Here is a 27,564-nt window from a genome sequence, read left to right as displayed (position 1 = left end):
TTATCTGCAGTACAGAAGATGCAGCATTTCATGTCCCCCTTTAGATATGTATTGTGTATGGAAAGGGCTTCTATTTTGACACTTATCTATAAAAATAGGGAGATTAATGGTGAAGAAAGAGGGAGGCTTACAAATTACATTGAAATAACTTTAAAAGTTCTAATGCTAAAAGAGAAACCCTGACAATTCACAAGTACGTGGATACTCTGCCCTTAATTCATGTGAAATGGTCACCCTGTATTATGCAGCGCTTTGTAAGGGTAGGGGGATTAGCCACATGTCGTAAGCTTCACACAGCTAAAACCAAACACGCTGTTTTGAAACCTGAGTGCTCATGGAGAAATCCTAGTCTGTTTTTCCATATGGTGCCATTTAAGCTTTACACCGATTCTCCTGCTACAAGATGAACTTGGTGCTAGTGTCTGGTAAGAGGTTCAGAAATCCTGACTGCATATTGACTTGCAAAAGTGGCCTGAACATTTTATCCCCTTTGAAATGAGCTTGAATGAAACTTCTTCCTCATCCACTTGTGATAGGAGCTACAGAAGCTGTGTGAGCCATTGAACAATAGTGAATTTTACAATCTGTTGAGGAAGAATGGTTGTTAAGCAATATCCTATCTACCACCTAAATCCTACTCAAATCGTTTATAGCTCCACTGGAAGACCATCAGAAATTAGGTAAGAGAAATACCCACATCTGCATTTAGGTCCTGAACCAGCTCCCATTAAAGTTAAATGGTGAGAATCCCATTGACTCCAGTGGGAGTTGGACCTGAGAATACAGGACACATGTACTCGGATGGATATGGTAAAAAGTAGTGCCATCCATTGCCTTTAGTTTGGAGGGTCAGATTTCCGAGGTTCCTGCTGGAGGTCCATCTGCCTACCATGCCTGAGCTGAACCAGCTCTTCTTGAAATAGGTACTTAGATCAAAGGCAAGGCTGTTCCAAGGAAGGAAAGGGGGTGAGCAGACCTGCCACAATGATACGAATTTGTCAGGAGTCACTAGTAATGCTAATAAACATTGCTAATAAACTGTAGTGTCAGTCACGCTGCATGAATTGCTGAGGGTGCTAGATACCCAACTGGTGGCAACTGCAGTATAACTCCTTTGAGTATTACTGGAAGTAACGAGTCAATTAACTTGTCCCAGTCCTCTGGTGACATCCAGTAGTACAATGACCCCGGGAGACCATTTCACCACTATCTGTCAGCAAGTTCACCTACCCTGTGCACATCACTCTATAAGAAATCTTCAGCAGCAACAGCTACCCTAAAAGTGTCCCTCTGTGAATGACTCCTTTATTTACTTGAGTTCAGAACAAGCAAACAACAGCCACTCATCCCAAGCTCCAGGTGCCTTTGACAAGTGTTGTGCCTTCACAGATGCAGAAAATTCAGTCCAAGTCCAAACAACTTTCTCCTCCCAAAAACAGCAATATCCTCACAACAGAAGGAACTCAAGTGAGTCCCCAAGCTCAGACGACAAGAATTAACCAGAACAGAGCACCAGCCACTTGACAAGAGAGCATCCCAGTATGCAGTGACAACTGCTATTCAACAGAAAAACTGCAGATCACACCAGCTACCTAGCAAATCACCTGTTGTAGACTGCTGAGATACCAAGTGCATCATTGCTCATCCCTAGGCACATACAGGGAACTTGTATGAAGGTACTGCCTTTGATACAGTACAGAATGGGTCAGCAAGGGAGCTGTGATGATTGAGATGCAATCCTGGGTGTCAGAGTAGCAGCCGTGTTAGTCTGTATCCGCAAAAAGAAAAGGAGTACTTGTGGCACCTTAGAGACTAACAAATTTATTTGAGCATAAGCTTTCGTGAGCTACAGCTCACTTCATCGGATGCATGCAGTGGAAAATACAGTGGGGAGATTTATATACATAGAGAACATGAAACAATGGGTGTTACCATACACACTGTAACGAGAGTGATCACTTAAGGTGCGCTAATACCAGCAGGATAGCGGGGGGTGGGTGGGGGACCTTTTGTAGTGATAATCAAGGTGGGCCATTTCCAGTGGCTGCTCCTGACCCAGCACAAACAGCTAGTCCCATCAGTGTTATTTTTTCTATTTTTGTGTGTGTAATTTAGCTGAGCTGTTTAGGTTTCTGGCAAATCTGCAAATGCTTTAAAGTTCCCTGATGCTCCAGAACTGCTGGATAGCGTTTCAGGCTACAAAGGACTGAAAGAACCCTTCATCTGTCTCTCCCAAATATTAAATATCCCTGTAACCCACTTTCCCCTCCTGCTGCTTGTGCGGTCTCTGTACCTCCAAAGATCAGGGTGGATGGAAGTGAAGGGGAGGGAGTCCCCTTGGATCAGTGTTTATTCTAATCAATCAACTAAAAAAATTGCAGAAGAGAGTAATTATTAACAATCAAGTAAAATTGGATTATTTCTCTGCACTGCGGTGCTGACTGGATGGGTAGGTTGGTATAGAACTCAAACTCATTGGAGCAAGCTACTGAACTAAAATAGCTGACCTCAGCAGTTTGTCAGGGAAGGTAGAAACAGGGAAATCATCTAACCATATGGGGATACAATTTGAAGGGCATGGAGTTACTTGGTCAGGCTAAATAATATGGTGGCCATGTATGGATATGTTCAAATCAAGCAGCATATCCAGTTTCAATTCAACTGACAGTGATAGGCCCACCTGTCAGATCATCCCAGGATATCAAAGAATCTTCCTGATTTTGAGGGATCACTTCTGGACTTTCCTTCTTTTTAAATAGTAGATCAGCCTCCCTCCCCACAAAAGGTGATCTACAAGCACAGAGCAAAGGGCCTCTGAAAACTACAAGAGCAAGTCACTGAATATGCCATGCCCTCAGGGACAGCTCTGATCTTTGTTTGTTGTTTTAATCAGGGATTCAAGCGCAAAAAAAAATCCCAAAGGAACATTATGATGAAGCTTTTACGTGCACTGAAGTCAGGAAATTCAATATTACACTTTCCAAAACACGTGCGACATGGACACATTGCGTAGAGGGCCATATTTTCAAACAGTCACCTAAATTGCATCCATAAAAAATGCCTGCATGAACATGCATTTTTGCTTCAAAAATGAAAGCAGACTCAACTGCCCACAAGCATGTATCTGCATGTGCAATTATGTGCACACGTCTTTGTGCATACAAATACTTGTGTGTTTGCCTGTGAATATTTTGCAGGCATGATTCAGACACCTATGTTCAAAAATTTGGCACACACGCCACATTAAGGGCCAGACCCTCACCTTGTGTAAATTGGCATAGGTCCCTTGAAGACAATGTAGCTGGGATGATTTACAACAGCTAGGCAGCTAGCTCTAAAACACTAAAGTCATCATCACTCATAGTAATACAAAATATTATCTAATTGCAAGGGGAGTGCAGTATGGTTACCAAAGGAAGCAGAACGTGGAGTTTCCTGACATCCTGTGTATGTAAAACCTCAGCCATTAAATTAAAATTAATATACCATAGGTTTTATATTTAATAACTCGGTAATTAACTTTTCAAAATAAATATTTACTTTCCTCTATCTTAGGTATCATTATATCACCCTATAGAATCTAACACTTAATTGCTTTCCTACCTTTTGCACACTTATTTTTTTTAAATGAACATGATCTTTTTTTCCCCAAGGGAAGGGGAATAATCAGGCTTACTTCCTGTCCCCAACTTTTTTTTTTTTTAACACTGAAATGTAGGTTTTGAGAGGTATGCAATGTTACACACAATCCCTGGCGCATAAAATCAATGAATAATCAATTTAAAAGTAAAAGGCAGCAATAAAGCAGCTATTGTGTGCAACGACTTCCCCGAAGGGCCAAGTCAGTTTCCCTCAAAGTTGGTTATCCCACACTACCTGCTTACTAAACTTAGTGAAATGGGTCTTGGCTACCTTATGGTTTTCACGGTCACTCCCAGCAATGACAGCGTGGCTGGGGGTTTTTTGTGATCAGAACAGCCCCAAAAGGTTTTGACGTTGTGGACCGTATGTCACTGCAGCAATGTAGCTTAAATTCTACACCATTTGGCACCTATTTGGGGCATCTTCGCAGATAGGAGAGGAAAGTGTGTGGAAGGAGGAAACAGTGCTGAATGAACAGCTCTTTAGGCCTTTGTTTGCCTGGAGTGGAAAGGGTTAAGCCTGCTTTGAGGTTCACTTTGTTCTCCATGATTTGTGCAAGCCCAGCAATCAATCAATCTTGCTCTCTTTTTTTCCCTAGGAACCACTGCAGGAATATCATGCTCAGGATCTTGGTTAAATCCACTACTCTTTTCCATCAAGTCACTCCACCCCCACCTCCCCACAGCATCCCCTCCCAAAAGGGGCCTTCTGAGCTCGTTTTGCTAATGTATTCTCAAACCAAATTAGAGGCCCTGACTCTCGGTGAAGTTCGTGAGTTAGTTGCTGCGATGCACTGAATTAAAGATACCATCTCGGACTCAAATCAGATTAGAGCCCACACACACACACATGCAAAAGCCCACTTTCTAATCAATTTTATAAAGGGCCTTCAGCAGAGATACACTAATGGTATTGAGCTGAGATCTTTAAACTAAGTCTGCAAGAAGTCTGTGGAGATAAAACACATACTGTATTAAAGAGAGAGCTCTTCGCTGTGCCCTTCCCACTGAGAGCCCAGCGCACATGGGAACAGCAATTCAAAATACAAAAACAGCCCTCCTGACACGGACAAGACGTCCCCCCATCCTCCCCTCTCCTTTTCATCCTTCAGACCTCCATTTGGCTCTCTCTCTCTTTCCTTCCTTCCCTCTCAAGCTGCTGCAGGAGGTCCCTGCACACCATATTCTCCTCTTCGTGGGAATTACTGAGCCTTAGTACCTGCCGGGAAGGGTGCTAAAACTAACAAAGTGGGGATCCTTCTAGTTCTGACAGCTGAATTCCAACACTGCTGCATCTCCAGCAGGCAGGGGTCCCAGATAGCACGCCATCTTGCTTGTGGCTGAAGAGCAGTCTCAGTTTCAAAAGAGCTGTCCAGTGGCTGCTTACAAGACATTAAACCTGATGTGGTGCTGGCTACATCAGGATATCATAACACTGAGTTGTGATGCCACAATACACACATCCTAGAGTAAGGATGTGACTGAGTCTACCACAGAGGATGGTGTTTAGAAGGTGGCAGCCCTTACACTTCATCTCCCCACCCATCTTCAGCTCTCCCACAGACTAGGAAATCCTCGTATTTTAAATAATATGTTTTTAACAGACATGTAAATAAATATACATGCTCCCTAGAGCAGATTCATTAACAATTCTCTCTGGGAGGAATTTTCATGTTGCAAAATATATAATTTTTATTTTATATTATCAATAAAATGTCTGAGATGAAGGGCAAACCTTTAATAAAATCAGCTTGTCCTATTGTTTTCCACAGAGGTGGTGATTGTAATGTGAATTGGGAAGGATACAAAATGTAAATATGGCATTTTGCAGCAGGGGGAACTCAAACTACACCCAGCCAAGAGCTGTAGCAACAACTTGCCAGAAGCCCAAGGTCTGCATCTAACTGGCATAAAATAGAGAAGAATGCAATTGCCTTACCATAAGCACAGAGTTGTGGCTCACAGAGACTACAGATCCCAGCCTGCAATGCTCCTACTGGCCACACATCTGTATTAACCATTCAAGCAGCTGTGGGCTGCATGACAGGATTCTGACTGATGCATAACAAGGGAATATCTTTCACCAGCTCAGAAGCCTCTTCTCCCCCAACCCCCACCTCCCCAAAGCAAGATGTAGCCTGGCAGAGAAGAGAGGGATGAGAGACAAAGGGTAAGCAGAAGTGAAGAGGGGGATGCGCAGCAGCAGGAGGAATGGAATGGAGACAAGAGAGGAAAACTTGGGGTCTGACTTTTTCTGTTCAGAAGTGCAGTTGGGTGGAGCTGGTTCATGCTCAGAGCTCAGATATGCTCCCCCTTCCCTGGGAAGGTTCCAGGCCTTGCACTGCTGTGCAGTTTTATGATGGTCACGCGCTGAGGACTATGCCAGTTTTCAATGCAATTAACCTTTCCAGACTAATGAAATGGTTCTATTGGCTGCGATGGTGGTGAGAAGCCCCTTGGCTCCAGCAGGCTCCTGAGAAGGGGTTATCGAGGTCACACAGCATTACCGCTCTAGTTCTATTTGCAGGCTGCAGCTAATCAATGCCAGACCTGAAAGGAGCAGTGATGCCAGCCCCAGCATCACATGCCAACATTGTATTGATCCCAGGAAGAAGAGGTGACTTGAGCCTGGGCTCGTCGATCTGCTGTGTCACAGGCAAAGTTCTTCCAGGAATGTACCCCACACGGCAGGAGAGCTCAGGAGGAAACAAGGCATCAATTCCAGGGCTGGGGAAGGGCAAGGATTAGTCTGTGTGTGGTACAAAGGCAACATGCTGCCCCCCTCCTGCCTGGGAGAGGCAGTTCCTGGACTGACTCCCAGGCTTCCAGCCTTCTCAATCTGCTAGGTGGGAGCAGCCAGGCACCGGGATCTTTTTGAGGACACTGCATGCATCATCTGAATGCTTGGAGCAATGCAGAGCCTAACACTGGCAGAGTCACCTCCCGCTTTCTAGTTACAGATCTGCATGGGTTAATGCAGCCAGTGGATTTGGGTCAAAGGGATTCTGGATGAGCACAGATCCCTCCCACAGGGCTTCTCCCACAGCTCAGGCCTGTCCTACAGTACTCATTCCATATGCCACTCTGTTGCTTTAACCCATTACTCCCCAGCTCATATCTGTCCTACACTGTTCAGCCTTACTACTGGCAACTCAAGCATGCAAAAATCATGAGTCAGGCTTCCCAAAATCACGAGATTTTAAATAATAATAAATGTTAGATTCTTTTTATTTGCCTCTATGTTTCTGAGCCTTCTGGGGTTTCTTGAGTCATGCTTTCAAACTTTTCTCTGCATTCCTGAGGGCTAGAGAGTTACTTTTTTCAAATGAAAGTGGAGAAAACTGAGTCCAGGAGCTGATGCTATAAGAAAAAACACCAAATGCTGCAAGACTTTCAATAAACTCAGAAGAGTTGGCAACACATCAGGCTCCACTGAGCTCTGTCACTTTACTCTGTGCTATGAAACGCATACTACCCTTGTACTGTGTGTTCATACCATTGCTACCATCATCCTCTCTCCCCAATTCCCATCTTTTGTCCATTACATACTTTTCTTGGATCTTTTATTATATTAGATTGTAGACTCCAAGGGCTTCTCGACACTTAAAAGCTAGAGTGGTGCAGCTGCACCAATGCAACTCCAGGCAGGGATTGACTTTTATGTTTGTGCAGCATCCAGTACTTTAGGGCCTATATCCTGATTAGGACCAGTAGATTGCAACCAAAATACAAATTAATAATAATAGTCAACTGACCAGCAGCTTCCTGATATTAAAAAAAAATGTGATTGCTCCTCTGATCTACAGCTCTGTCCATAACTTTAAGAAACACACAATCCCAAAACGGTTCCAGTCCTAGTCATAGGTGCCTACAGAGGTTAGTCTAGGGCCCTGGTTATTTTTAGTATAGCTACTAGCAGGAAGGGAAAGAATAGATAGGAGCATATTTTTTAAAACTGAGGAAAATGCACGCATCTCATCACCTGATGTGCTAATCAGGTGCCTCCATATGCAAGTGACTCATTGTATGTTTGTGGGAGGAGGGAGGGGAGTACACACACAAATACAGGCCATATTTGCAAAGCCATTTTTAGAGGAGCAAGGTCAGCTTCTGCTTTTTTTGCCTAAAGTTTCTATGACAAGGTAGTGCATGCGCAGGTCTCCAATGTGAAAGCTGTCCCCTTGAATTCAGAAATGCATCTTTGAGGGCACAGGGCCCAGCATTCATGGCATCCACGTCTGGAAACTCCAGTCCTGACAAAACAGGAATGGAAAACAATCTGATTTATGGGATTATGGATGGAGCAGAAAGGTCTCTTATTAAAAGCATCATCACTATCATTACTAGTATTAATAGAGATGTGCCTAGATGCCCCACTGTACTAGGCACTGTACATACTCCTACTAATTGATTGCACTTATTAGGGCAGGGACAGTCTAAGTAGGAAGACAGACAAATAGTAGAGAAAAGAAAACACTATGACCCTCATTTTACACATGGCGAATAGAGGCACAGAGAGATTAAGTCACTCGTCCAACATCACATAGGAAACCTTCAATTTTCTTGAAGGTCAAATTTTTGCCATTTCTTCTCTAAAAATTTTGTCCTCGAGCTAAATTAATGACTCTTGGTGAGAAAGCAGGTAAGAGTTTTGCCCAGCAATAACATCAGTGGAAGACTCTTGGGTAGGGGACAGAAATAAGCAATGAAGGGAAAAGGATCCTTCCATTAGGCCAGTGTGAACTCAGTTTCATGAATAATGACTTTATGGATGGAGGTTGGGGCGGTTGCGCTGTTACCTGCTGCGATGCTCTTACCTCTTAATCAGCTCCCCTTGATGGAGAAAACAAAAGAGAACACTGGTTGGAAGTCCTTGGATTTCTTTCATTCCAAGACTGCTGACTGCCTTGCCTCACTAATTTTCATAGAATCATGGAAGTTAGAGCTGGAAAAGCCCAATAAGTTCCATCTAGTCCACCAGCACCCCAAGGGGTCAGTGTAGGACTGCTCCGTAAGTCAGTTCACTGGTGCTTAACCCAGTCTTGTTTTTCTTTCCTCCTCTAATCTGGACAAAGTTTGAGTGACAGTTGACTGAGTTTCAAAGATCAAATGTTCTAGATAAATGCTAACTAGCCATCACCTTTACAAAGCAATTCCAGAGACAGAAACCCAGACTCTTCCCCGGGGGCTGCAATAAAATGAAACAGTTTACAGTACGCCCCCAGGGTTCCTGGCAGCCTTGTTTTGTAAGAATTAATAATGTGTAATACTAAAAATCATATAAATATTACTATTCTTCCTCCTACTAAACACCCAACAGACTTGAGATACTATGGAGGTGGAGGCTATACAGTAGTGCAAGTAGCTTGTAGATAGATGGAATTAGGTCCGAAGATGGAAAAGAGAGAGATCATGACTAAGGCTAAGATTTTGTCATGGAGGTCATGGAATCTGTGACTTCCAGAGACTTCTGTGACATTCTCCACTTCAGCCCCAGGCTTTAAGCCACAGCTCCCACCTGCCAGAGGCAGTGAGGGAGATCCTGGCCCTCTCAGCCACTGTGGGGACCCCAAAGCCCCAGCAGTGGTGGGTGCTGGATCCTCCTCCATCCCCATTTTGTCACAGTAATTTTTAGTAAAAGTCAGGGACAGGTCACAGGCTTCCGTGAATTTTTGTTTATTGCCCATGTCCTGATTAACAGACATGTCCTTACCTGAAGCCATCACAAATGACTTTTAGTGCCCTCGGTCTGGGCTAAGGGTGTTTACAGCTCTACCTGTTACAATAGTTAGACTACAGTGAAACTGCTCTGTTCCACATAACTGTGAACTCTGAAATCTTGCCCTTTCTCTGACACATACCCTGAACTTCTCAAACCATTTCCCAAGACAGCCACATGACCCTCACTTGAAGCCAATGGGAGAGTCACGGCTCAAACACTGCCTAGCAAAATTTACCCCATTAGTATTGTGCTTTCAGGGTTACGGTAGTTTGTCTGGATCCTAGTTACTATACTGAGGTGCATCTCTCTCCACAAATCAGGGCTCTAGTTGTATAGTAACCATCCATTCTTCATATCCGTGCACTCTGATTTGCTGCAGTCCTCAGGGCTCACCTTCCATGTGCCCTCAACAAACAGCCACCTCATCATCTTGTTTCATCCAGATGACAGAATAAGAGACAATATTTTTACCCCATTATGTCTCAAAACATTTCACTCCTTAGACAGATAAGTATAATCAGTTAATATAAAGGATATCAAGCACTATTGCAAAGTTTTATTAGTATATTAACAACTTCTTGTTAACACAAAGTTATTGGCCTTGGATTTTATTTAGCTTTATGGTACAGTTATTACCTCACAAAATGGAAGCACTCATGTTATCCACTCAATAAGAAGGACATTTTAAAGAAAAAAATTGACAGAATGTGGTGTTCATATTATTGCAATAACTTTATACGTACTACACAGTGCCATTCAGCCAAAAGGTTTTCAAATCACTCTGCAAATTGATCACACATGAAGGGATCCATTCATCCTCTCCAGAAATGTAGCCACCTCTGAGGCAGAACACAGCAGCTATTTTATAGTACACATCAATGCTGCACGACAGTTTAAGATAGGAGGAAAAGAAGAATCTTGTGTCTGGTTGCAACTCCAGCAGAACACAAGGAGCAAGAATGGAATTACCCCAGTTGAACTTTAGTCAGGACACTGGAATTAATGCCCCAACTGATTAATACCCCAACATGATGGGATGGTTAAGGACACAGTAGTCAGAACCTTAGCTTCACATCTCATCTGAAAGACGATGGCCTGTTGCACAGCCCCCCAACACCAGCACTCTGCTGTGGTTCAACTCTTCAAGAGTGAAGATCTTGATTCACCAGCATCACTTCTTACACTGCTCTAAAGTTTTCCTTGCAGGCCTCCCACAGCATACTAATCGGGCTTAACTCTGCCTAGCCTGTTAGATCAGCCAAAATCATAACCCAGGCAAGGATAACCGCAAGCATGAGGATGGAGCAAATTATTTGTTTTTAAATGATGTAACCATCCATGAACAGTCCTACAGAATTTAATAGAAAATTATTGCCTTTTCTGTAGGATTTTTTTAAACCACCTTAAAGAATTTAATACAGAACTTATCATGTTGCCCAGCCCACCTTTTCTAGTCCATCAGCTATGCCAGCGCTTTCCACCAATTTGTCAGCCCCTCACATAAATGTCTACAAGCCTTCCTCCATGCTGCTACTTATACTTGGGATGTCCTCTGAGGGAAGAATGGAACTGGCAAGATATGCACCTACCAGGGCCTTGATCACTATCTGTGTTCTAACCTGCTCCCCTTTCTTTTGTCAATGACTTATCCTTTTAGATTGGAAGCACTGCAGGGCAGGTACCATCTCTGACCATGTGTTTGAACAGCATGCCGCAAAATGGAGCCCCAATCCTGGTAGGAGGCCTCAGGGTGCTACTATAATGCAAATACGTAAGCGGATATTTGCCCACCAACATCAGACTATAAATCTGCACAACTGCAAGTCTGTGCTTTGGAATCTTCATGACTTGATTAATGAAGTACAGGGGTGCTGCAGATCTGGATCAAAGTTCATTGGCAGAGCTGTGGAAATCTGCTGCACATTAGGTTTAAGGTACATAAGTAAAATAAGGGTGGGCTCAGATCTTGAACAGCAGAGGCTGTGGCAGGTCAAGACTGAGGTGCACTGGCGGAGAGGCAGGGGGAAGTGGCTTGCTCACACCGTGCCTTGGTCTGCCCAATGATATGAGTTCCTCACTTTCATGAGCACTAAATTCACACAAAAATGTTTTTTTAAAAACCGACCACAGGCGATTAAGCTGTGATCTAGATTAATTAGCTGCCATATTTCATTTTTAAAATCAGAACTGGCCTGCACTGACACGGAGGAAATGTGTAATATTTTCACTCCTATCTAACAGACCGATCTTTCACTTTGTCTTGAACTAAACAATCACTCCTGGCTCCGTGCGCCTGTGCCAAGCTGCCAGCTGCACCCACTCCTATAGGCAAGTTCTAGAGCACCCCTGAGAAAGGGTGTATGCGAGTGTGTGTGTAGGGGCGGAGGGGGGGTCTAATGAAAGTGTTGACCTCTGTGTAACCAGAGTGCCCTGAGCAGCATCGCTTCAATGCAGGAAACAAAAAGATTGATGAATTGTATAATGTACTTTTATTGTTGTTAATATTTCTGAGTGCTGCTGGTTGGTGCCTCTTGGAGACTAACTGGCCCTTTCAGTCACAGAACAATATTAACTCCATTCTAGAGACTTGCTGTCAGGGACAGAGGCTGTGTCCTCACTTTCAGAGTGACGAGTAAATGTCAAAATACTCACCCGACTGACAATACCACGTTTGAAAGGGACTTAGAATCACTTGCGAGTGCATGTTGCCACCTCACCTCCTCACTCCCCATGGAGCAACAGTGCCTTGCTCTTTCATTCGCATGCACAGATATTTGTTGCTTACTCAGAACTCTGCACCTTTAAATCCAGGCACAACAAAACTGTAGAAAAGGTGCTGTAGGGAACAATCCTGCTCTGGTAGCAAGATCTGGATGGAACCCAGTGGGCTTTTCCTTCACTAATTTCTAGACTGCTATTCCCCTTTCCCCCATCCCTTGTTTGGTCTTTGTCCTTTAAGACTGTAAACTCTGAGGGGCAAACACTTGTCTAATCCTATGTTCTTCACAGACATAGGATTAGACAGGCACTACAGAATAAATAATTCCATGATTCTATTATATCGCCAGCCTTGGGCCAGACACTGGAGTGGAGGCCTCTGGTTCCTGGAGTTCCCCATTTCATGGCTGAGTCCCCAAGCATGAGCATCTGCACAGTATTGCAATTCACACTCCAGTTAGGTCTTCCAGTACCCTTAGGCGCTAGCTTTTCCAGGTGAGCCCAAAGGGAGCCTTCCCTCTGGCCAAGATAATAGGAACTGCACGGAGCTGGGATGGCTGCAAGCACCTTGGATGCTTGAAATAGCTGGGCCACACTGAGTAGGCCTCATTTGTAACTTGCATTTTGCATGTCTTAAAAGAATAATATGTGCACAAGGATCACGCATGAATGTGCACAAGATGCATGCACAAGCATCAAACAATACACACATGCATCGGCACACTGAAATCCATTAACGCTAACAAAGAGACATATACGCCACTACCCACCATATGTACACAAGCATGCATACTCCTACATTCACATTAAACACCAACATAAAGACATTAAACAAAGCATTAAACAAACACATACAGATGAACACTTTCCACAGAACCCCCCATACCCCACATTACCCAAACCTACATACTCTGTGACAAGCACCTTTGCAAATATAAGTGGCCAGAACACAAATCAGCCTGGCCCTTTAATGACCCTTTAAGCAGAGAGGGTCTTTGTCATGTTCTACTCTCACCTCACTCACTCTATTTTCAGTATAAAATATTTCAAATCAGCAGAGAGGCCAGGTGAGAGTGAGGCTGGCTACTGCCATTCACTGCTGTTAAACCGCAATGGAACAACTGAAGGGCTCAGTAATTCCACGGAGCAGGACTAAGCACTAGGTTAGAGCACAGAGAGTTAAAGCCACTGCAAGTGTCAGCATGAGCCCACTGAGCAGGTCAAAGGAAACCCTCAGATAAGCTAATCACCTTTCTCTCTCTAGGATTGATTCACTGTAAGTTTTCCTCCCTGTCTGTTCTCTTATGGCTATTTTTATTTTATCCATCACAGAGGCAAAAATGACAAAACGGGATGGTTCTGAGCTTCTGCTCCCTCCAAGTGCCAAGCCAGGACTCAGCAGGCCATGTGCTCCACCTCACCGTGAACACCACCTTTGGATTCCATTCCCATCAGTTTCCATTAAGCCTCATACTGGGACATGGTTCCTGTCTCCTCCCACTCCTTTGGAGCATCCACATAAGATAGGGCTTCTCTCAGCTTCCAATTAGTGTGTCTTCTCCAATTTCCAGGACACTAAACATGCTGTAATAAATTATCTCCTGATCTGATGAGGGCAATCCCTATTCCTCAAACTCCATGAAGTCCATTACTATAACTCTTTCCATTATCAATGGCTCCATTTCAAACGCTTCCGCTCTTTGGAATATCCTGCTTCCCAAGTCTCACCATCTCTCTCAGGTACAATTCACCTCTGGCTGCGTATAGTTCCAGATCTCAATGTCACTCATCAAGAAGGCTGCAGGTAGCAGACTCTGCTTTCACAAATGACCTGGCACTATCAGAGACATCAAGCACAAAGGACATTGTATATTTTTATGAAAGCTTAATCGCTGTGGCGAAACCTCTCTGCAGTGCTACACCTTGCACCGATCTGGCTGCCACTTGCTCAGTGTGACATGTTCCTCAAACCTGAAGGAAAGCCCATTTCCAGCAGAGTGGCTCAGAGGCATACTGATGTGTTGGTTTGAAATTGCTTGTGAGATGGATAGGACAAAGGTTAGCGCTGTTATTATTGTTTATTGGATTTAATGTTTATTTTTAGGTAAATCCTGACTCAGTTTTTGTGAAAGTCGGTTTTTCTAATATGCATTTTAAAAAATCCTTTCCCCCCAGCTCACTATAGATAAAAACTCAAAACCCCGCCTTTCCTTGGAATGAACTGCCCCTGGCCTGGGCATTTGCAGTGTATATTTTATAAAACTTTATCTTAAATGTGGGGAGTTTGTCACAGTTTATCAGTTTCAACCTAAAACCAGAAACCCTGGTTACACGAATAAGACAGTCATGAGGACTGGGTTCACTTTCTTTGTTTTTTTACCCCAATCATTATGTCTAGGTTACATGTCTGATCCGACACTCCCTGACCTCAGTTCTGCCCTTGCTTGTTCTGCCTCCAGTTTGCATTCCATCTTCAAACACTGTTCCTAGAGTGACTGGTTGTAGGGTGCTGCTCACATGAGAATTGTGTGATGCTAGCCTGTAACTCCAATTCTCCTTCAGACCACCTGTCTGGGGTGGAGGGGCAGAGGTGTGATTATCAGCTGGTATCAGTCATCGAGCCATTGCTGGCTTCCCTTCTGGCCTGAGAGATCTTGGGTAAAGAACTCATCCCTTTTTCAGCAGCAGAGCTGTCATCTCTTCCAAGCTTTGTCTCTGTGGATTTTGTTCACACATTGCTCATTTCAGATGTTAAGGGTCTAGAGAGTTCTTTTGGAATTCCTCCCCAGTCGGGGCTATCAGGCAGCCTGTCTTGTTTCAGAGCAGAGGTTATCATCCTTCTTTCACTTTTTCTTGATTTCATGTGCTGTTGTGAGGGCTTTACTGTTGCTCAGTTTGGTGGCACTATAGAGTTTCAACAGCATTTGCATGGGTCAACTCCCTCCACATGGATTTCTTCCTCATTCTCTCATCAGAGCACCTTCCTGCCTGGAGTTCTCAGGGATTCTCCACATGACAGAATACTTCATCTGAGCCTTGTTTTATTCCTCTCTGCCATGTTTTTATCCCAATAATATTCTTTGCAACTTCAGTGAGTTCACACTTTGTCTCCTCTCACACTTCATTTGCCATTTTGTCCTCTGTGCATTTCAGCAATGCATCAAATTCATCCCCAATTACCACTCTGTAGCTTCCTCCAGCATACTCCAAATTATTCCCAAAGGACTGAAGGAATTGTTTCATGCATTAGAAGCATGAAACCTGAACTCTGAAAGAAGCAGCTGGTGATCTGACTCAATAAGAGCACCTGGCAGTTTTGCAGAGTATAGAATGCTAGTTTCTGTCTTCCCCGTACAGTGGGAGCATTAGTCTGCTTCTCACAGAGATCTCTTTAAACAATTCCAGGTGTATCTTCCCCTACTATGATGTGAAGCTGAAAGGCCTAATATTGATCTCACATCAGTTTTACACTGGGGTAACTAATGATTTCAATTGAGTTACTCCTCATTTACCCCAGTGAAAATAAGAATCCGCCCAAAGCATCTTCAGATGCAGAACTCAAAAGACTTGATGACAGTGTCTTCATTTACTGACCTCTCCTATCTTAGGTTTCAGAGTAACAGCCGTGTTAGTCTGTATTCGTAAAAAGAAAAGGAGTACTTGTGGCACCTTAGAGACTAACCAGTTTATTTGAGCATGAGCTTTCGTGAGCTACAGCTCACTTCATCGGATGCATCCGATGAAGTGAGCTGTAGCTCACGAAAGCTCATGCTCAAATAAACTGGTTAGTCTCTAAGGTGCCACAAGTACTCCTTTTCTCCTATCTTAGTCTCCTATTTACATTCTTACCAACAATATTCTTCTATACTATACATGCACTGACAGCATCTCATGGTTGTTAGTTACTTTGAGAATGTGCAGTAATCTATTACAAATTACTCATTGCTGGATGTAAAATGGAATCAGTTACACATTAGTCACTCCTAGAAGTTATGAAGTACTGATTAGTTTACTTCTGCGTGGGGAAAAGTGAATCACTGTGAGTTACTGCCATTTAGTATGGTCTTCCATCTCAGAAGGCAACAAAGATTCCTTCTTGAGCTTGTGAGGCTCTTTTGTCTCGTCTGATGGTCCGCCATGAGAAGTATCAAAGCCCTAATGTAGCTGTAACACTGGTGTTGTATGATCATTACATACGGAGATTGCTCATATTGGACAGCATGACTTTCATGGCATCATTCCCCATGGTAGAAGTACTTGGAGGAAGTAGGACTATTAAAGATTGAATAGGGGGATTAGTTTAGTGGCAAGCCAAAAATGATTGGGTTACTGCTTTTCAACAACATCTGCCTATAACAAGAAATAAAAGAGGAACAAACATTTTGGAAGTAAGAAGCACCCTGCTAAACCAGCTATTAATAAAAAGAAAGTAAAAGAATACTTAAGAATATATATTCATTAGTTGTTCGGAACAAAATGTATTTTATGACAGACAGGGGATTAGCTAACAAACATCTGGCTCCACAGACTGTTATTTTGGAAAAGTCATGGGGAATGTGTATACCACACTTACACAATGAATCTCTCTCTCTCTCCCTCTAGTGTCTGGACTACAAAGAGCCTGTTACAGACACTGAGCAACATACCTGAGTCTTCTAGCTCAGTCATTCAGATCCTGAAGTCTTGTGTGTTAACTCCACTGCCAACCATCCACCCCAGGGATATTGCCTTACAATATCATGAAGCATGGAGGTGACAATTCTCCACACAGTTCTGCTGTAATTGTACCTGGAATACTGTGTTAATTTGTGGGCATCATTTTATCAGAATGATACTGACAAACTGGATGCAGCTTTGAGCACCCAAAAGTGATCAGGTGGTTGTCTGGACTCATTAGGAAGAGAGATCAACAGATGACTAAGGGGATAACAATATACCAATATCTGAAGAGAGAATAAACAGCAAGGATGGACAGAAATTGCTTAGCATGATAGTAGAGGACATAATCAGGAGGAATGGGATGAAATTAAGAAGGAAAACTTTTGCACTGAATATTAGGAAAAAGTATTTTCTGTTATGAGAACTCCTTAGGCTGTGGAATCATCCCTGGAGGGAAGGGATGGAAGTCTCCTCACTTGTGACACTTACAACTAGACTAGATAGAATACTGGAAAATGTACCATAGAGCAGAATCCTGCATTGCCATAGGAAGATGGGCTGGAATGACCCAATAGTTACATCTCTAATATCTGATTCTGTGATTGAGACAGGAATTAAAGAACTGCCAAGATAAGTGGCTGAAAGGAATCCACATTTACTTCTCAGACCACAAAGTAATTTGATTATTTCCCAGAATTACATATGTAAAAAGTAATCTGTGATTGTAACTCTTCCCAGTACTTCATCAACTCTGATGTGTCAATGCAGCATCAACCAAGTCCTGCAGGGGGCTGCAGAGTTCTTCTGACTTTTCTCATCTGGTGCATGGATTGGAGTACCGTAATGGTCAGAGCTATTTTAAGGCAGACTGAGGCAAAGATGATGGGCACTGACTGACTGATCTCCCAGTAAGGTATGCAGTTCCATTCTTGTTTTGGAAAAATGACACTACTTTCTCAGGTCTCTCTCCTATTCCTATTTAACATCAAGTCTCCTTCAGGTTTAAACTAGTGACTGACAGATCCTGTAACCTCAGAAAAATTCTGCAATGACAATTTTTCCATATCGAACTGCCAAAGCAGAAGGTGCTGTGGCTATTTGAAGCTGTAGCTGGGGTTAACCCCAAACTCCTGTTAACGGAGCAGTTGTTTTTAACTCAAAGTGCTATATAATCTTGAACAGCTCTTACAGGAGCAGACTTTTTGGAGCTTAAACTGGCTCTGTCCCTTTACTCTGCCTTACCCAATGCCGCTGTCATGTCTTTCTTCCTCACCCACATATGCACATCTTCTCAACTGATTGCGGTGAATCGCTTTGTGGTGTAGTGCTTCTGTCCTTGGCCTGCCTTATTCACTCTTGCATTGAGCTCCAACGCTATCTCACGAGACGTGCAATTACCCCATACCCTATTCCACACCACTGCACAGCAAGACTCTGCTCTGAGAGAATAGCTGCATACATTGCTCTTTATCAGTTATTTTCAACAACAAAGAAACTCCCCAAAACTGGAGCCCAACCTTTGAAAAATAAAACAACCAAAACATTTTCTTTCTAGTCCTTCTGAAGCAAATAAATTAACTGGATCCAAATCTCCAGCCTGCTGCCCACCCACTTGCACGCTACAGGAAACTGCCAGCTGGGGAGGCTCCACTTTTCAAGAGCAAAGGTTTGAAGGTGATAGACTATGGAAAGTAACTCTTTCCTCTGGTTCTGCCAGTTTGTCTTTCTTTCTGTGCCTGTCTACTGGACGGTAAGCTCCCTTGGGCAGGGACTACCTTGCCTGCTGTGTATTGTACAGAGCCCAGCACATTTGCCACAGTCCCACTGGAGCTGAAGGGGATTTGGATGCCTAAATCCCATAGGCTTTGTTGAATATCCCAGCTTTTACAAATAATGAGTTTAAATTATTTTTAAAATATGTATTTTGTTACATTCCCTTTACCATCCATACATTTTTAATCAAATGAATTATCTGCTAAGCAGTGGTTGAGAACTTGTAATAGACACCAGCCACCTGACCTTTCTTAATTAATCCAATTCATACTTTCTCTAGTCCAGCACCTTCAAAACTTTGCTCTTGAAAGACTGACCCTTCCCAGCTGGTGATCTCCATAGGGGTCAGGAGTGTGTGCAGCAAGCTGGAGATTTGGATCCAGCTAGTCATCAGGATAACAATCCTATTTGCAAATCAAGTACCTTTATCAGATAACCAGCGGAGACCAGAACAATATCTAATAGTTCAACATCAGCACCAAGATATATAACTGCTTCTGTACAAAAACCTTTCTTCTAATCCTTCTTAAACTCAACCAGACTGATTGGTTTTTATTATTCATGAATTAATTTTTAACTCTTGGTCCAACAGGGGAATTGAATCTATAACATTTCCCACAGATTGAGGCAAAGAAGCTCTATGTCGACAGAGCAGAACAGCCAAAAGCAGATTTTTTTCCTTTCAACTAACCATTAAAAAATGGTTGTGTCTATCATTTTCCTAAACACCTTAGGTGAAAATTTAAAGGAAAAAATGAATACATTAAAAATATACATAATACTGTAGTGCTGAGCTGTGGGAATTCATTTCCTTTTGCAAATATACACAGAGGGAAAATGAAGGATGATAGGGAAATAAACTGCAGTTTTGGGGCTTAAAAAGGCAATGGTCTTGAGGCAGGGGAGAAATTTGAAGACCGGATCTGTTCTGGAATGGGAGAAACGGGTATGGGCACTGTTTAGGGCATATGGTTCTTTCAGCCTTTTAACTGTAATTTACTGGAACCAAAAGCAAATAGTTCTCATTTTAAATCACAAGCGGCTTCTAACAGTTATAACAGGATGGTCAGAAATGCTGTTTGCTTTGATAGGGTGTGACTTGAATTATTCCTTATTCAAATAACTCTTTCAAAAGTGATGGACTATACAGTGGGAAGCATGTTACATTTTGTGCCCTCCCATAAGCACCATACTTAAAATCTCCCCAAAACAAAATAAAAGTTCCCAAAGTATACAGAGATTAAACCAAAGTGTTGACTTTTCCGGCTTCGGCACAAGTCCCCAGCTTCATCCAAACAGTACTTTGTGGTTTGCTCCATATTTTGCACATTTGTCTTTTCATCCTTTCTCACATTTTAATAGAAGAAAATATCACTGCATTTCTTTAAAATCAGAAACCCTGATGTGGGGGGGAAATCTATAAACAAAATATCTAACCACATTTAGCTATCCAATGATATCTAATCTTATTATCTACGATCTAATTATATCTGCTCTAATTCAGACTACAAAAATCTATAAATACAGATGTTATGTACACTGTATCTAGATACCATTAAATTTCTTTTTAGTTCTAGAATGCCTTTTGTTCAAAGATCTCAAAAGCTTTGAAAATATTAATTAATTAAGCCATAGAACACTTCTATGAGGAAGGAAGTATTTTCATATATACTTTATGTACACACACTGTATAGATATACACATTTATAGACAGTATTCACACACACTATATTTAGAGCATACATATACACATATATTCACATATACAGTATATGTACCTCTTTTATATAGAAATATACACACACACACACACACACACACACACGGTATGTGTGCTTGTTTATTTATAATATATTACATGCAATGTTGTTGTAGCCATATTGGTCCTAAGATATTAGAGAGAGAAGTGGGTGAGGTATTATCCTTTAACGGACCAACTTCTGCTGGTGAGAGAGACAAGGTTTCAAGCTTACACAAAGCTCTTCTTCAGGTCACACATATATACACACACAGATTATACATATAAACACTTATTCACATGCATGTGAGAATAAAACTGTTTCTTTCTCATCTTTACTCATGTTAAGTCTGTGTAGTGTGTAAGGTGCAACAGCACAATTTTCATCAATTATTCTAAGGGCGACCTGTCTGGTATCATTTGTATAAGGTAGAATGTATGGACACATCAATACATCTCACCATCATTTTCAAAAGGTCACACTTGCTACGATCTGTTAAGGCAGAAAAAGCCCACAAGGAGTGAAAGTAAAATATTTTCTAAAGCTGAAGTGCCACTGTTACAGGCCCCCGTATAGGGATTAATTTGGCTTTGAAAGTAAGTTTTGACTCTATCAGACAGCTGTGCTTCCTCTCCCTGCCCCTGATCCCAGGTTAGACTGCATTGCAGGCTACACTCAATTGCCTGGAAATCACTGCTTAATAATCCAGTTAAGCGTAAAGAGTGCCTTGCTCCCTTCTGATACCTTTGCACTACAGATGAATCCGATAAGCAAACTGACTGCTAAAAGAGTGTCAGGAAACGGGTATTAAGGTCTTTGGTTTCACAGGAGTAGCTGCCCTGCATCTCAGTACAGAACAGCGCCTCCTCCCCCCCGCCCCACACACACTCCCTCACAATGACCAAAAATGCAAACGGCAGAAAAACAGAAACATTTGAGAGGCTGAATGAAGCAGCAAGTCAGAGGGGTGGGGAGAGGAAGGCAATGCTCAGAGAGGCTGAAAAGGGGCTAGAGAGGGACTGCAATCTGAGTGTTGTAAAGATATTAATCTGACCTTCCCCCCACCTTTTAGACAGCTAAAATATATATCAGACAGTGTTTGCCTATCATACCCAATTCTGAAACAAGGAACAAATGAAAGACAAAGGTAATTCTCAGAAACAGTCTTTCAATCAAGGATAATTGTAAAAAAATGAAAAGCAGACGAAGTATGAATACACACACGCAAACATTTACAAAATTTTGGAATTAACCCTGGCTACCAGTACTGTGGTAACAGTTATAAAATGAGCCCCTGAACTCAATGTCACAAGCCTATATTCTTAACTGTTGTATTTCTAGGTCTGCGAAAATCCCATAAAGAATTTTTTTTTAAGAATAAGCAAATAAAACAACACTATTGATGTTTCAAAACATGTCAGATTGAATGAACAAAAACATGCAAGGAAAACTTTTTAAAAATAAAATCAGGAAAACCAAAATTATTTGCTGTCCTTCTTTTTGTGTGTTTATTTTTTTTTTTAATTCTACAAACTGGTATAAAGCGCAGTGGAAGGATGTTTTGTAATTGTTTTTGCTAGCAGATTTACAGACACATTCAAAAAAATCTTTATTTACTGGCGGCAATTGACATAAAATTATATTTATGTCCTTTACTTTTCCCCACATCTTTGTGGAGGAGGAAAAACTAGATGCTCTTAAAATGATCATCTCCATATGCAAAATCATAATGACAGAATTAAACATTTTTAAGGCTGTTCTTTTGACCTTTCTCTTGAGTCAAAGGACAGTGAGACAATACGCTCACCGGTATCGTTCACGGTGATGGCTCCATCACCAGCGATTGAGGCTCATTATTACTGAAGGGAACTTTAAAGTGCCAGGAGAAAAACAGAAGGAATTCAAAAATAATGTTTTGTGAAACTATACGCGTGGGAAAGACTGGGAGAATAGGAGAAAAATAGCAACAAGAAATCTCCTAACAAAAACAGCTGTATTAAAAATGCACAATCAGTTCAGAATGAATGGCATTTTGAAAAGAGACTCTCTTTCACAGGCTCCCCAACTGAAAGTATCTGGCTCCCTCTAACCCATCCAATGGCCTAGTTTTCTTATGTTAAAGAAAGTGTTTGAGACTTAAAATGTATGGTGAACTGGACATGATTTCCTGGGACAGAAAAGGAAAGTTGGGACTGTCAGAGAAAGGTTCTCACCAAATGCTCTTAGCCTCCTAAAGAACAAATGTAGAACAGGTTTCCTTTTTCTCCCACCCCTCTCAAATGGGATGTAAAATCAGGGAGATGCCCTAAGAATGAACACCTCACCGGCAGTGCAGCATCGGACAAGACAGGCCGCCTCTCTCTATGCTCAATCCATTCCCTTTCACACTAAAAAACAAAACAAAAACAGTTCTGTCATGGAATGTTACTGCAACTTAAATCCCAAGCGCAGAAAGGAGCAGAAAAGCAACTAAGGAAGGAATTTGCATGAGAAAGCAAAGGACACTCTTCCCCTCACACACAAGTTAGTGATTTTTTTCCGAAGGGATTCTGGTTCTATTGTCGATAACATTCTCATGGGCCAAGTATATTCTTTGCAAACTGACAAAGTCAGATTAAGGATGACTAGGGTGGGATTTTCTGGGATCCCAAAAAATTGAATTGGATTTCTTGTGCTCCTTTCCCCCTCTCCCAATAGAAAGAAACAGACCTGAGTAGGCTCCCCCATTTAGAAGAGGGGAGCAAGAAAAATTCAGCTCAGCAGGGACACAAACCCAACACAGGTTGTGTGATAACAGCTTGCCACCTGCTTTTCACAAGTTGCCTTTGCGAAGTGTAAGGGGGCACTGAATGGGAACATTGCCTGCGGTGATCAGAATGCACTGAACAGTGCAATGTGCTAGTACTTATTTGTACACAGTGCTCTTTGTAAAGGGCATCACAGAATGCTTTCCAGAGGGTGTCAGAAGCAGTAGGGAATAGGAAATATTAGTGAAACAACCTTAATCATTTGCAATAAAATAAATTATAAACACACACACCCAGTCAAAGCAAGGTCAGACCTATGGAAAAGAAAATTTAGCATTAGTAAACCCTAGGAAGACAGAGAGGAGCAGTGTGCAGGAATGGTGAGGGTTAACAATACACAAGCTCCTGTCCAGCCAGCACAGGGTCAAATGATGTGCAGTGAAAGTTTCAAGTCCTCTATCCCCCAGAGCTTGTTTGCTAATTACATTTGCAATTACAAACATGACAAATATATTATTGTACAGCCCGCTCCACCTTGAGCAAGCATGTTTCTCCTCACGGACAGTCGCTTCCAGCAGCAGAGCTCTCAAAAGCTCTACATGATCAACAAAGTAAAGTGTGCTTCAGCCGCAAGGGTCACTTTGTGGGCATCTCTAGTGCTCTGAAGAGGCAGGGCAGAGTTTTAAAGAGAAGCGACATGACAGGTACAGAAATTGATATTGATAGAAGTTACTGAAATTTAGCTCCTCAACAATAAATTCCCCCGAAGTTGGCTAAGATTTCTGCAGGTAATTAGTTATTATTATTTTCAATAAATAATAATTTATCCAGCTCAATATCTATTATTAATAAATAATAAGGCTGTTACATTACATTTCCACTTGCAGATCCCAGAACACATTGCAATTCAGACTAACCCACAAACTACATGGAGCAATCACCTCGCCTGCTGCTGAAATGCAGCCGATCCTGGATGGCAGAAACAGTGCAAGATTTTTCCTGTTTTCAGCAAAATACACAAATCTGATTGCTGTTGCTGTTTTCATTGTCCACCAGCCTCTTCAGACAAACAGCCAATAGATTCATGGCTACCTATGGAACTTCTGTTTATTATTTATTTGACGGTGGTGCCTCGGAACCTCAATCAAGGTTCCTGGCCTCTTACGCTAGGCACTGTACAAATGCTATACCTACCTACTCATGCAAACTAAAAATAAATGTAAAAAACCTTTTGTATTCCCCAGCTGCCAAATAACTAACTAACTATCTAAGATGCGGAGATGGACTTGCGGAGGAGAATTTGCCCCGTCTCTGAGGTCTACAATAAAGTCTGTCTGTCTCTCTCTCTCTCTCTCTCTCACACACACACACACACAAAATCTGGTTGCCGTTAGCACTTCCCGACTTCTGAACTGTGGGATGCAGAACAGAAAGGACAGAATTTGAGAGTAGGGATTTGGCTTTTATATCCAGCATACACCATCACCTTCTTCTTTTGCTATTTCTTTCTCTAACTAAATGCAGCCGAAACATTTTACATGCTTTGAAGAGGTTTCCCAAGAATGTCCATCACCCCCATAGAGACCATGAGGTGCAGTTGGGTTTAGATATATCCATTCCCCCACCCCCTTTCCTTTTTACATTTCTTTGGAGAGATTCCATCCTCCCAAAACATGAAGTCTTTGGCAGAGAGTTGTTGATGTCACATACAAACCTCCTTAATGGACTAAAATTATTCAAAGAGCATAAGAAATTTTGGGAAGCATGAAATTAAAAATAATGGGAATCAAGCATAGGTAATAATGCAGCAGAAATGGGGCTGGGAGTCTCTGAGTCAGGGCAGTTGGTAGTGAGCAATGTAGTCTCTGAGAAGAAGGGTCTGGGATATGAAATCTCTGTCACAGCAACTTTCTTTGAACGCAATCCCTCCAAAGTCTTTTCCCTCTCGGGCTAAATGCAATATTTATTGATTACTTCAAATCAATACAACGAAAGATCTGTTTGGTTGGGTTTTCTTTAATAAATTGATCTTTCCATATCTCTCAATAATTAATATGATTAAAGTTTTTTTTTAAAGTGGAAGTTGGGAGGAGGAGAAGGGGATGTTAATAAAAATCCTATAAAATAATTTCCCAAATTCCAGTGCCAGACAGGTTCTTGATAAGCTCAGTAAAGCAGGACCCCATCCTGTGATGGGAACCTGCTCAGGGAACTCAGATACTCAGTCCTTTTCATTACAGACACTTCTCAATTTATGCTGCCAGTAAAATATAACAAAAAACCAAAAACAACAACTCCTTGTTCTAGTCCTTCAGAAGTGCTCAAAGTACACAGCTACAGTCAGCATCTGACACCAATTTCCTTCCATTCACAGACTATGGAGATTTTGGAGGTTACTGGAAACAAAGTCACATTTCCTCAATCTGTAAATAAGAATCAACAAAACAAAACAAAAACAAATGAAAACAAAGTCTTTCTCTGAATTTGCTCTTTGATTGTATCAAAATTCCAGTACAGTATCTCTCTGTGTCTGTGTTTCTATGATCATACAGATACTTTATTCCTTTTAACTTTTGTTTTCTAATTGCACAATAATATTTCAGAATCATCATCGGACAATGATTTGTGCATCTCTCTTTTACATCAAAGGAAAAACATTGAAAGACATAACATTTAGTAGGATGCCCTAATTTGGCAATTACACACACACACACACACACGTAACTTGGTCAGTCTCTTTCTTTCTCTTTCCAGGATATTAATTAGAAATGGCAATGACATTTTCCTACAGTCCTATCAACATCTTAGGCAGTAACAAAAACAAAACAGAAAAAGAACCTCTTCTCTCATCTGGGAGTGTGAAATTAATATTAAAGGATAAAATGCCAGATTTCACTCTCTTGTGAAAAAATCTTACGTTTATATGCCGCAGAGATATAATAGAGGCATTTTATATATACGTGTATGCATACTGTATACATTAAAAATTGTATGTACATGTACTGTACTTTTGATAGACATCGTAAGCACAGTGTAAGTATGTTCATTCCACCTGCCCTGACCTCTGAGACAAACTGCAGACTCAAATCATTAGCTTTTATAGTTTGCTAATCCTACCCTTGCAAAAGGTTCCTCCTTGGACCTGCTTCACCTGCCACTGGCAGAAGAACTGTCCCAAACCCCAGTACATGGAGGCGGCAATGGGTCCCTCAAAGCAGTAACTCCAACACATCAACTCTCTCTCTCTCTCTCTCTCTCTCTCACAGACACACACACACACACACTCAGAGTCAACAATTAGGAACAAGTGTTTTTTTACTGATCCAGCACTGCAGGAAACAATGCATACCAATAACCGGAGTCCTCCCTGACTCCTTGCGTCATTTCTCAGGTCAGGACACACATACAGGCAGAAGAAAAGGGAACTTTTACTACTCAGAGAAGGTGAAATTCAAAGTATAATGGAGTTTGATTAGAAGAGGTGAATTCCTCTGCTCAGTTAGTTCTTGTCTGGACTCATCCTGGATTTGGAACTTGTGTAACTTAGATCTTTCCCTGGACTCCAAAGTGGTGAGGTGACCATTTTCCTCTCTCTCTCTCTGTCTCCTATGTAAACTACAACTTCTGGGCATTCCACAATGGATCACCTAAGGTGCTATGCACACTTATCCCCCCATTTTACCACTATTAAAATACATAAATAAAGGAGCAGCTTTCAATATTTTAAAGTTCACATTCAATGTAATGTTCAGTTTGCCAAAAACAATCGTTGCAAACATAATTAAAACAAGAGAGTTTGGACAGAAAATAACATTATTTCAATACCCAATATTCAGCGTAGTAAGCCACTGTATGTAGGATAGTACACTCATGCAAATAGATACAGATATAAATGTGTGTGTATATATGTATATACACACACACACACACACACTCACTCACTCTACAATATGCCGTATGTACATATATACTCATGCATACACATTTTACACTTGCTGCAAAGTGTACTTGTACTATTTACACATACTGGATAGATAGGTAAATGTACATATATTGGGCCAAATTCTGCCCTGACTGATACACACACACACACACACACAATCACACTGAAATCTGATCTTAGTTACACAAGGTGTAACCGAAGCAGAACCTGGCCATTGTATAAATTTTTATTTATACACATTATCTGGAAGGCTTCCTACATCTTTCCTCTCCTCTTGACTTTCTCCAGATTCTGAATTAGTCATGGCTTCCATAGCACTTGCCCCATGGCTTGTGCTCCTTTAACTTTTCTTTACTTTAATTTTTTTTAAATGCGTTTATTTGGTTTTTTTAATTCTCCCAATTTAGTTTCTCTCTCTCTCTCTCTCACACACACACATACACACACACATACACACACACACCAAAAAAAATTGTAAATAAGCTTAGAAGCCATGCAAGCCCAGGAAAAAGAAGACAGAGATCACACCAGGAGTTTATCATTACCAAAGAATAGCTCCTCCAGCCCATTTTGAAGCCATGGATCTCTCACATTTCCTAGCCACTTTCATTTGTCTAACCAG

The 27,564-nt window shown here is 41.8% G+C and overlaps 1 protein-coding gene across 1 annotated transcript in view; it reads right to left on the bottom strand.

Annotated features, from left to right (window-relative positions):
• Nucleotides 1-27,564, bottom strand: part of ESRRB (estrogen related receptor beta) — a 166,886-nt gene that overhangs the window by 82,158 nt on the left and 57,164 nt on the right. Inside the window, exon 2 of the mRNA XM_007064172.4 lies at nt 22,577-22,639. Coding sequence (XP_007064234.2) covers nt 22,577-22,590 — 14 coding nt within the window. The 5' untranslated portion in view covers nt 22,591-22,639. The remainder of the gene's footprint in view (nt 1-22,576; nt 22,640-27,564) is intronic.

This window comes from Chelonia mydas, chromosome 6, assembly GCF_015237465.2.
Source record: "Chelonia mydas isolate rCheMyd1 chromosome 6, rCheMyd1.pri.v2, whole genome shotgun sequence".
Classification (NCBI taxonomy): Eukaryota; Metazoa; Chordata; order Testudines; family Cheloniidae; genus Chelonia; species Chelonia mydas.
This window is presented reverse-complemented; position numbering and strand designations above follow the sequence as displayed.